Below are 12,092 nucleotides of genomic sequence, written 5' to 3'. Positions count from 1 at the left end.
TCCCTCTACTTGCTGACCTTGTACATTAGTTTTCTGTGATTTGTGCATGAGGACTCCCAATTCCCTCTGTTCTGTAGCTTTCTACAGTCTTTCTCTATTTAAAATAATATCAAATTCTTCCATTCTTCCTGCCAAAGGGCACAAGATCACATTTACCCACATTACATTCCACCTGCCAAGTCTTTGCCCACTTGTTAAACTGGTCTATGTCCCTCTGCAGACTGTATCATCCTCATTATTTGCCCTTCCACCAATTTCAATGTCACCTGCAAACTTGGCTATGGCACATTCACTTTTCTTATCTAAGGTTATTTATAAAAGTATATAAATATAAATATATCGCATCAGTATTGACGCCTGCAACACCCCACATGTTACAGGTTGCCATTTTGAAAACACCTCACTTATCCCAAGTATTTACCTTATATTAACTAATTCTCTATTCATGCTATGAAGTACCTTGGGATGCTAACAGACAAGATCTGACACCAAGCTGTATAAAGGACTATTCCAAGCTGTATAAAGGACTATTCCAAGGCTTCGGCAAAAAGAGTCAACTTTTAAAGGGTCAAAAGAAGGTGGAGAAAATAAATTCCAGTGCTTAGAATTTGCACAGCTAACAGCAGAAGATGGAAAGTTAAAAAAAAATCAAATTTCAATGAACAGAGAATTCTTGGAGGGTTGTACAGTTGGAGTTCACAGGAGTTATTATGACCACTGTAGATGTACATTGATCATACATTTTATGGAGCTTACCGGTTTCTGAGAGTACATTTAAAATGTTTCCAGGGCCTTCTGTGTAATGTTCAGGCACACACTCCTGACTAGAACAAGTGAACAGAGATCCTATATACTGCAGGATAATACCTCTATCACTATTCCAGAAGCTCTAGGGTCATGTCCCATTGGAGGAGTGGACAACTACAAAATAGTAGCACAGCCAATCAGGTTGCTTGCCAACATGCAAATCCTTGCAATATGTCTATGACAGACAATACGAGCATGAGAGGTTCATGGACAACCACACTTGATGCACAGTACAGCCCCTCAAACTGCAGCCATTGGCTTCAGGGTAGTGACCTCTTTCAGGAAAAAAGAGCGATGGAGACAGATTCAAGGACATGCTTAGTGTGCCTCATACAGAAAATCTAAGCTGATGAGAAGTAGTAACATTCAATGTTGTAATTACGGCAGAATACAGAGGATGCAGGAGATCTGAAATTAAACCAGAATGTGTTAGAGAAACTCAACAGGTCTGGCAGTACCTGTGGATGGAGAAACATGTTGCAAGGTCACTATAACTTCTGCAGAACTGCAGTCAAAATTATTTCAGTTGGGAGGTGTACTTATTGAGTATAGTTTTTGTATCAATTTATGGGATGCGAGCAGTGTGCTTTGGTAATATTAATTGCCGATCCCTAGTTGGTCTGAAGAAGGTGGTGATGAGCTACCTTCTTGAATTTCCACAGTTCCTGGGATGTAGGAAGACAGCCAATGCATAAAAGGTACACTAATGTCTTTAAAAAAGAAAGATCTGCAGATACTGGAAATTGGAAACAAAAACAGAAATTGCTGGAAAATCTCAGCAGGTCTGGCAGCATCTGTGCAGAGAAATCAGAGTTAATGTTTCAGTTCCAGTGACCCTTCTTCAGAAAACTAATGTCTTTAGAACACTATTGTCTATATTTCCAAGTCAGAATTGATGATTGACTTGGAGAGGAACTTGAAAATAGTGGTACTCCAATAGGTCTGCTGCCTTTGTCTTTCTAGGCGGAAGTAGTCGTGTGTTTGAAAGGCATTGTCTCAGGATCATTGGTGAATTTCTGTTGTGCATCTTGTGGATAGTACACACTGCAGTGACTGAGCATTGGTGGTGGAAGAATGTCTGTGGATGTGGTGTCAATCAAGCAGTTGCTTGACCTGGATGGTATCAAACGTCTTGAGTATTTTGGAGCTGCAGCCACCCAGGCAACTGGGGGGTATTCTATCATACTCCTGACTTGTGCCTTTTACCTGATAGCCTGTGCTTAAGGAAAGTACATCTGGGAGAGTTGGTCTAGTAGGCAAGGGGAAATAAGTTAGACAATTGTCTTCTTAGAATTTATTAACTCCACTTCAACAAAAATCTGAAAAAAATCATCCTAAGCAATAAGTGAAAGTTTTTTTTAAAAACCTCCCCTTCAAATTCTTACTGCTTGTTACTCACATCACTAACCAGTAAAGCATTAACATGGTGTACCTAATTATAAAGCGCAGCAGGTCAGGCAGCATCCAAGGAGCAGGAGAATCGACGTTTCGGGCAGGAGCCCTTCTTCAGGAATGAGGAAAGTGTGTCCAGCAGGCTAAGATAAAAGGTAGGGAGGAGGGACTTGGGGGAGGGGCGTTGGAAATGAGATAGATGGAAGGAGGTCAAGGTGAGGGTGATAGGCTGGAGTGGAGGTGGGGGCAGAGAGGTCAGGAAGAAGATTGCAGGTTAGGAAGGCGGTGCTGAGTTCGAGGGATTTGACTGAGACAAGGTGGAGGGAGGGGAAATGAGGAAACTGGAGAAATCTGAGTTCATCTCTTGTGATTGGAGGGTTCCTAGGCGGAAGATGAGGCGCTCTTCCTCCAATCGCCGTGTTGCTATGGTCTGGCGATGGAGGAGTCCAAGGACCTGCATGTTCTTGGTGGAGTGGGAGGGGGAGTTGAAGTGTTGAGCTACAGGGTGGTTGGGTTGGTTGATCCGGGTGTCCCAGAGGTGTTCTCTGAAATGTTCCGCAAATAGGTGGCAAACATCCCTGGTGGTGGGGGAAATGATGACGGATGATACGTTGTATATGGAGGTTGGTGGGGTGGTAGGTGAGGACCAGTGGGGTTCTGACCTGGTGGCGATTGGAGAGGTGGGGGTCAAGGGCGGAGGAGCAGGAAGTGGAGGAGATGCGGTGGAGGGCATTGTCGATCACGTCTGGGGGGAAATTGCGGTCTTTGAAGAAGGAGGCCATCTGGGTTGTACGGTACTGGAACTGGTCCTCCTGGGAGCAGATGCGGCGGAGACGAAGGAATTGGGAATATGGGATGGCAGGGTGGGAGGTTAACCAGTGGAGTTCTTTTCCCTCACCTCCCCTATCAGCGTTCTGAAAAGACCACTCCCTCCGTGAATCCCTCGTCAGGTCCACACACCCCACCAACCCAACCTCCACTCCCGGCACCTTCCCCTGTAACCGCAAGAAATGCAAAACATGCGCCCACACCTCCCCCCTTACTTCCCTCCAAGGCCCCAATGGATCCTTCCATATCCGCCACTAATTCACCTGCACCTCCACACACATCACTTATTGCATCCACTGCACCCGATGTGGCCTCCTCTATATTGGGGAGACAGGCCGCCTACTTGCGGAACGTTTCAGAGAACACCTCTGCGACACCTGGATCAACCAACCCATTCACCCCATGGCTCAACACTTCAACTCCCCCTCCCACTCCACCAAGGACATGCAGGTCCTTGGACTCCTCCATCGCCAGACCATAGCAACACGACGATTGGAGGAAGAGCACCTCATCTTCCGCCTAGGAACCCTCCAACCACAAGGGATAAACTCAGATTTCTCCAGTTTCCTCATTTCCCCTACCCCCACCTTGTCTCAGTCAAATCCTTCGAACTCAGCACCGCCTTCTTAACCTGCAATCTTCTTCCTGACCTCTCTGCCCCCACCCCCACTCCGGCCTATCACCCTCACCTTGACCTCCTTCCACCTATCGCATTTTCAACACCCCTCCCCCAAGTCCCTCCTCCCTACCTTTTATCTTAGCCTGCTGGACACACTTTCCTCATTCCTGAAGAAGGGCTCATGCCCGAAAAGTCGATTCTCCTGCTCCTTGGATGCTGCCTGACCTGCTGCGCTTTTCCAGCAACACATTTTTCAGCTCTGATCTCCAGCATCTGCAGTCCTCACTTTCTCCTCGTACCTTATTATAACCCTTCTCAATAATCTTGAACATCTTTTAAAACTGACAGAAGTCAAATTAGACAGGTAATCTTTTATTTTCACCACTCCAGTGAAAAGTACCTCTCATAACTACAACCTTGGTATTAACATTCCGGTAAATCAGTAATTTCCTGATGAAGGGCTCATGCCTGAAGCGTCGATTCTCCTGCTCCTCGGATGCTGTCTGACCTGTTGCATTTTTCCAGCACCACACACTTCCACTCTGATCTCCTGCATCTGCAATCCTCACTTTCTCCCAGTAAATCATTGCTGGCACTTTGCACTGTTTTTTTTTAATTTTCATATTACTAGGTTCCACTGAAAACATTAGTAAATAAGACCCATGCATGAGCAATTCCATCACTGCAACAAAGGAACAGAGTTCAAGGCACCATAACTACAACATTAAGTCTTGCAAAACAGCAAACCTCCAGGCTCGCTACTGAATTAGCCCACTCCCACCTTTTACACAGTCTTCTTTGCACGAGCTGTATTACTTCTTACGGCTGGCGCGAATACACAGGAATGGAACACATTAAAGTCAAATCTGATAGCTAGCTGTTCACAATCTCGCCTACTGAAGATTTGTGAGATGTAACAATAAAACACGTGCTTGTAACAGGAAGCAAAATCAATTTTAAAAAGTAGAAGCTGCATATACTCACGTGGATGGCGCTGCCTGCAAAGGCGTAAGAATGACTGAACTGTAAACTCTCAACACAGCGAATCGTCAAGGCTTAAAACTGAATGGTGGGAGGTTTCGCTCCATACGGCACGGGAGCACTTTTTAAAATTACTTTGTTAACTTCGTGACCTGAATAATGAAGGAGAATAAAAGCAATATTTGCAAAGTAAACTTACTTTTAATTACAGAAAAAAGTGTTTTTTTAAAGAATTTGGTTATGAGCAGAAGGGATTATGGGTTTTGTAGTTTCTAATTTGCTCTTATTTGGCCAGAGTGCAAAGCAGAGACCAAGTTATTTACGAGCATGTTGCTCCATAATAAAACCAAAATACTGCGGATGGTGGAAATCTGAACTCAAACACAGAGAATACTGCAGAAACTCAGCAGCATCTGTAAAAGAGGAACAGAGTTAATGTTTCAAGTATGATATGACTTCTGATCTTCTATGCCAACTAAGTTTCACCAGCATTCTCTATGTTGCTTTGTAATGCAGCAACGTGATCAACGTAGACGGAAGGAATTTTAGTTTTGAATTTGTGCTGGGTTCGAAATGTTCAACTGTAATTTTTTGGTAGATAAGCAGCTAAGATATATATCATTGAAAAGGATAAGTGTGCAAATCTCAAGAGGGGTGAACAAGTACAATATTCCAAATTGCCTCCTGTGTTGAATGATTGCTCTGTTTCGAATGGCTAACAACTCAGTCCAGTACAAGTTGTTTCAGACAATATTTCACTTTTGGTTTTGTGGTTCAACAAGTTAATTGGAAGTTGCACTGGGCCCAGTTGTTCAGTGATTAGATTAGATGAGATTCCCTAGTGTGGAAACAGGCCCTTCAGCCCAACCAGTCCACACTGACCCTCCAAGGAGTAACCTACCCAGACCCATTTCCCTCTGACTAATGCACCTAACACTATGGGCAATTTAGCATGGCCAATTCACCTGACCTGCACATCCGGACTGTAGGAAGAAACCGGAGGACTCGGAGGAAACTCACGCAGACACGGGAAAATGTGCAAACTCCACACGCCCAAGGCTGGAACAAATCTGGGACCCTGGTGCTGTGAGGCAGCAGTGCTAACCACTGAGCCACCGTGCCGCCTTGGCTTTTGAATAAGAAAGTGGTTTAGAGTGTACTAAAGAAATTGTGGGCTGTGCATGATTATCTTAAATATAATTTGAACTGATTATTGTAATGGTAACATTTTTGAATTGTTCTTTTTGCACCTTCTTTAATGCCCTCTACTTTTGCTGCCATCCTTGGCTTGATTCTTTCTGAAGTCTGTGTGCAGGTTCCTTCTGTGCCTCTTTTGAACTCCTCCTATGCACCCGACAAAGTCACTCATTGCTGTCATTTTAAGCACAGTAACTCTGAGTACCCTAATCTGTTCTTACAGGAACATGGGAACAGAAATAGACAATTTACTCCTTCAAGAGTGCTTCACTACTGAATAAGATTGAGGTTGGTCTGTGGTCCATGTTCCAATTCTGCTCTGGTTCCTCCCCACAACTCTTTCTCCAGTACATTGATGACATAATCAGCGCTGCTTCCCTGTCTCATTCAGAATTTTTAAAAATTATCAATTTCATTTCCAATTTCCACCCTGTGCTCACTTTCACCCAATCCATCTCCTCCATTTCCTTTCAAAGAGTGTGGTGTCGAATAAGCACAGCCAGTCAGGCAGCATCCGAGGAGCAGGACAGTTGATGTTTCGAGCATAAGCTCTTCATCAGGAGCACAGGTAACTGTCCGGTGGAAAAGTCAAGTTTGAGGCAGTGTGGTACAATGCCATTTGCATTGGTGAGATCCAGTAAGGACTCATAGTGGTGACGGCATCGGTGGAGGCACAATGGCACCAAAGAGTGGCAAATTTCATTCCAGTGTCACACCCAGCTTTCTGGGCACCATTCTATTTTCCCAGTTTTTCTATCTCTATTGCATCTGTTCTGATGATGCCATGTACCACAATAGGACCTCAGGAATGTCCACCTTTTTCTTCAACAGAGGATTCTCCGCCACCATGGTTGGCAGGGCCCTGAGCCATGTCCAACCCATCTTCCAGACTTTTTCCCTCCTACCTTCTCCTCCCACCTACAACAAGGTTCCCTTGGGTCCTTACTTTCACCCCACTAGCATCAGAAGCTGCTATATCCGCCACGTCCAGTGGGATGCCACTGACAGACACATATTTCCCTCCCCTCCCTCATCAGCCTTCTGCAGGGACCTTTCCCTCCAAGACACCTTGGTCTATTCTTCCTTCTCCATTCTGAACACATCCCCATAACTCTATGGCACCTTCTCTTGCAACCACGGAAGGTGCAATGCCTACCCATTTATCTCCTCCTTCCTCACTATCCAAGGCCCGAAGTATACCTTCCGAGCAAAGTAATGATTTACGTGCACTTCACTCAATCTAGTCTACTGTATTTATGGAACATGTAAGATGGTGGTGGAATAAGGTTTCTGAACACAAGCTTGTCCACTCTGCTTTTTTTTTCTGTTGCTTTCTTTCCTCTTTTAAATTTTTTTTCTTTGCTTTTTTTCTTTACTTCTTGTTGAAGAGCTTGGTTGCGGCAACGGTAATTGGCGCCAACAAGTAGGCCCAGCATAGACTCATGGTGGCGGAGGCAGAGAGAGTTTGGTTCCCAGTGGCTTCTGCATCGATGAGCTGGTCCTGGGGCGGACTCATGGCTCCTGCAGCAGAGACGAGTTTGGGCCCACTACCAATCTCTGCAGCATCGGCAGTGGCTACATTGGTGAGTTGGGCTCAAAAACAAGCTCATGGCGGCGGTGGAATAGAGTTTGGGCTGGTGTGGTACCTGGCAGATTGGTGGCATCTGCATTGGTGAGATCCAGCAAGGACCCACTGTGGTGAGGGCATTGGTGGAAGCAAGATGGTGCCAAAGAGTGGCAATTTTCTTTCCAAGAAGGACTGTAAGGTTGAAAACTTTTTCTTTATTTTTCTGCCTCAATATTCTATGTTTTGGTTTATTTTTCTGTGCTTTAAGATGGTGCCAGAGTGGCGACACTATAATACCTTTCACTGCATTTTGTAACAAAATACATTAGGCAATAAATAATTCAAACCAAATCTAAAATGACATGAGCTTCAATTACCTGCCACTTCAATACATCACCATGTTCCCTGGCCAGTATTTCTGTCCTGGGCTTGCTGCAGTGCTCCAGCAACGTTCAGCACAAGCTGGAGTAACAGCACCTCATCTTCCACTTAGAGACACTGCAGCCCTCAGGAGTCTTCCACTGCAGCCTATTGAGTTTAACAATTTTAGGGTCTGAACACCTGCTTCCATTTCTATGACATGGGCCATTTTCACCCACTCGTAGTCCCATGTATCAGTTTTTCTCCTTTCCTGGCTATCAGAGTAAAAATGTGTGGTGCTGGAAAAGCACAGCAAGTCAGGCAGCATCCGAGGAGCAGCAGAGTCAGTGTTTCGAGCATCGGCTCTTCATCAGGATGATCTCCAGCATCTGCACTCCTCACTTTCTCCTTTCCTGGCCATCAGTGAATCCTTTGTCTACCTAGTTGACTTTCTCTCTATATATATTCCATCTCCACCACACTGCTCACTCCTCCCCCCCCCACCATCCCATATAAAATACCACCTTTTTCTAGCTACTATCAGTTATGAAAAAAGATCACTGTTCTCAAAACCTTAACTGATTTCTCCCCATGGATTCTACTGGACCTGCTTAGTTTCTCCAGCAATTTCTGTAATTGCCCATAACCCTTGTCTATCAAGAATCTAAGGCTGCCATAAATAAATTCAACGAGCCTCTCTTTCTTGGGGAAGAGAATTCCACATACAAATAACCGTCCTCCCCCACACCTCTCCGAGTAAAAAAAGACTCCCTTTAACGGGAGAGTTCTTTTCTCTTAAACTGTATCTCTTAGTTCTAGTCTCTATTTACCTGAGCTTGCCTCTTTCTCTGGGTTCCTCTCTAAGTTTACCTTGTCCGTGAGACCCAGTAGACGGCTGACCAGACAATTTCTCCGCCTGGTCCACACCTGAGCTAACATTCTTGATAGTTCTCTCTCCTGAAATAAAGTCTCTTTTTCCTGATCCAACATCTGCAGTATTTTGCACTGGTTTGTTTTTAAAACTTATTTTTCTCGTTCCTGACAACACCTGGATTTTGCACCCAAGCATTTGCCAATGGGTTTTGTTTCCTGCTTAAGCGTTTTCATTTAAACTTCTACCACTCCGTTCTGGAACAATTTAGATTCGAAAGCCCGCAGTTTTACTGCATCAATTACTTCACCATTTCTCCCAGTTGAGAGCGCTCTACCTGGAGTTTTCAAGAAGTGTTTTTGAAGAGCAAAACTACAGCTCCCAGGATTCACTATCCACAACAGACATGGCTCCTAGCTGAGGGCTAGAAACACAAGGTGATTTCAGAGCTTGCTTTTACAACTGAGTTTCCCGACACTGTGCCCAGCATCTGCTGGATGCTTTTAGTGTAGGTCAACAGCTTTGTTTAATGTGACAGACAAATCTCATTCATTGCTGGTACGACATGTACTCAATCCTGTCCTGTAAATCCCAGCAAGGAATGCAATGTTTCTTTTTTATATCTCTCTTAAGTGCAAGTTGAAGTGGTCCCCTGCGGTGTCCCAGTTCCCATACGGTATTAGACATCAATCAGTGCGGCGACAATATGCTAACAGCGAAGAGAAGTTGTGTTGTGACCTGCAGTGGAAGCGTTAGGATGCTTTCCGGTTACAAACTCATGAGCAAAAGCCTCCAAGACTGCTACCGCCTGCTTAATGTACAGGAGAACTGCAGCCATGACGAAGTGAAGGAGGCTTACCTCAAACTGGTAAAGTTGCACCATCCGGACAGTGGTTCTGGGGCAGATCCTCAAAAATTCATCCAGGTGAAAGAAGCTTACAAGGCTGTCGTCAAACATATAGCCGAGACAAGAAAGGCAAAGTCTGATGAAAGATCAGACGACGAGGAAGAACCATCCAAATATGTGGCACCTCAACATAGACAGTACCTTAGCTTCGAAGGCATTGGCATCGGGACGCCGAGTCAGCGAGAGAAACAGTACAGAAAATTTCGGATGAACCGTGCCACGGAGCAGGTCCTGGACTACAGAAAGCAGAAGCTGCAAGATCCAGAGCTTGAGAACACTATGATGGTGAAAGATGTCCAGCAGAGCCAGAAAATAAAGATAACCCAAGCAGTGGAACGACTGGTGGAAGACCTCATCCAAGAATCAATGGCCAAAGGTGAATTTGATAATTTAAGTGGTAAAGGGAAGCCACTGCAAAAGTTTTCACAGTATCCATACATTGATCCCATGACTCATAACCTGAACAGGATACTCATAGAAAATGGGTATCAACCAGAATGGATTGTCCGGCAGAAAGAAATAAAACAAACTATAGAGAAGCTCAGGAGTGATATGGTAGGCTATCGAAGAAAGCTTGGTGAGTCCCTCACCCTCTCCAACCAGAAACAGTGGAATCTAAAATGTGAGCAGTTCAGAGACGATATTAAGCAACTTAATAAAATGGTAGATCGTTTCAATTTAATTGTCCCTCTACTGAACAGGCAGATGTTGCACTTCAACCCAGAGAAGGAGCTTGCTGTCATATTGAAAGAATACAGCATATTATTGGAGGCAAGCAATGCCACTTCAGAGATTATGGAAGAATCAGCTGAGAGAACTGGCACATCAGTATATGCAAAAAACAGCCTGTTTTCTTGGATCAAACTTTTTCTAAAATAAGGACTTAAGAAGTGAACAATTAGCACCTTTAGTGATCAGAATGCCAAAGATTTGTCATCAGATGTTAATATGCCTGTTTAATTATAACTACAATGTGTATGGGAAAGCATATCAGTTACAACAGGAAGAGGTCATTTGGCCTTCCGAACTTGCTTCCTCATTCCTGTACTTAGTTCTGGCATTAGATCATGACTCACCTGGAGCTCAGTCCCATTGCTTATGTTAGCTCTATACCATTTGATACCTTTACCTAATAAAAGACTGATAACAATCTGATTCATGAAAACTCTAGTTGCACCCTGAGATGTTTATAGGGGAATAAAGTTCATGTTTTTAACAGACATTTGAGTTAAAGTGGTTCTGAAAATTCCCTCCTAAATACCCGCCTCAAAGCACGTGGATATTTTCTTCTTCAGCCTTTCCAGGGTTGTTATTGGAGCAGGTGGGACTTGAAGCCAGGCGTCCTTGTTTAGAGGTAGAGCTGCTGTATTATGCAAATTCATTCTTGATAAACCCACCTGTATAACGAGTTTCTCAGTAGCTACCATTTTGGTCAAATTGGTTCTTGTCTGTTCATGAATGATTTTCGCAGCACTGTTTAATTAACTTATAAAGTTTCTGTGCCCTCGAATATGCTGTTCCCAACAAAAAAAAGCTTGTTTTTTTGTAATGGGTGGTTAGTAATTATTGTTGCACTTTTATTGGCTGATGGGTTGGTGTGAAGCATTCAAAGTGCCACTAAGTGGAAATCGATTTTAATCTGATTTTTTTTTAAGTAGTGAATTCACAAAATGGAACTGTAGCAATTTCACTGTTAACAATGCATATTTTGTTGCACAAATAGTATGTTATATAAAATCTCAGGCTCAGATTTCATTCCTGGAAATACATTTATTCAGTACGTAATCTCTTGTGAAGCTTTGCACATTGTAACTGAATAAAGTTGAATACATCAATTACAATCTAAGGCTTACAAGTTTTATAGAAAAAGTATTAATGTTGCCTTCTGATATGGCTATGCTGTTGTTGTACTCTAGTTAATTGAAAGGCAAGGATGGAACTACTAATGGAGGCCAGCAAAAGATCCATGGTGAAATTAGTATATTTTGCAACAATAATTCTTTAAATCCCCATCTTCTATGTTATCCTTCCTATATCATTCATTTAATACCATTCACATTCCTTTCGTCCCTCTTGTATCTTCCCCATCCCTTACCTCTTCCCATGCTATCCTAAAGGCTATTCTAAACCATTCCTCCTGTGTATTCCAACTCCATGTCATGTCATGTTCCCTTCCCGTTCCTGATCCACTCTAGCTGATGTTTTATTTTTAAGGTAGCCTCATATTGCCATTTCTAAAAACTTTGTAACATGGCTCAACTTCATCCCTGTCTTAGATTATCTGCTGAAACCTACATTCATGCTTTCATTACCTCTAGCCTTGTCTTTTCCAATGCACCCCAGCTGGTCTCCTACATTCTATATTCTGTCAACCGAAAGTCGAGAAGTCTACTATCTGTCTTAATCTGGAATACACCCAGCTGTCATCATGTTATTGCTGATCTATGCTGACTCCTGATTAAGCCATGCCTTCTTAAAAAAAAATTCTCCCTGGGTGTCTCTGGAGAAGGAGCACGCAGTGGCCACCAACATCCTGGAGTTGTTCAGGGAAAGGTGGGCGCCG

The 12,092-nt window shown here is 43.7% G+C and overlaps 2 protein-coding genes across 3 annotated transcripts in view; one reads left to right on the top strand and one right to left on the bottom strand.

The window, feature by feature from the left end:
- gart (phosphoribosylglycinamide formyltransferase) overlaps positions 1-4,759 on the bottom strand; it is a 42,954-nt gene extending 38,195 nt beyond the window's left edge. The window contains exon 1 of one of the 2 annotated variants that reach the window (XM_072585537.1): positions 4,631-4,759. The gene's annotated coding sequence lies outside the window, so the exon portion shown is untranslated. Of the gene's footprint in view, positions 1-4,427; positions 4,572-4,630 lie in introns of those variants that run through there. The other variant, XM_072585538.1, reaches the window with a different exon arrangement.
- Positions 4,760-9,033: 4,274 nt separating this feature from the next.
- dnajc28 (DnaJ (Hsp40) homolog, subfamily C, member 28) lies at positions 9,034-11,370 on the top strand. The gene has a single exon (XM_072585536.1). The coding sequence runs from the start codon at positions 9,329-9,331 to the stop codon at positions 10,406-10,408; it is 1,080 nt and encodes a 359-aa protein (XP_072441637.1). The 5' UTR covers positions 9,034-9,328; the 3' UTR covers positions 10,409-11,370.
- The last annotated feature ends 722 nt before the right edge of the window (positions 11,371-12,092 follow it).

The sequence above is a fragment of the Chiloscyllium punctatum genome, chromosome 15 (assembly GCF_047496795.1).
Source record: "Chiloscyllium punctatum isolate Juve2018m chromosome 15, sChiPun1.3, whole genome shotgun sequence".
Lineage (NCBI taxonomy): Eukaryota > Metazoa > Chordata > Chondrichthyes > Orectolobiformes > Hemiscylliidae > Chiloscyllium > Chiloscyllium punctatum.
This window is presented reverse-complemented; position numbering and strand designations above follow the sequence as displayed.

Excerpts from the sequence above, each read along its gene's own strand:
- dnajc28 (XM_072585536.1), top strand. The coding sequence starts at position 9,329 with ATGCTAACAGCGAAGAGAAGTTGTGTTGTGACCTGCAGTGGAAGCGTT.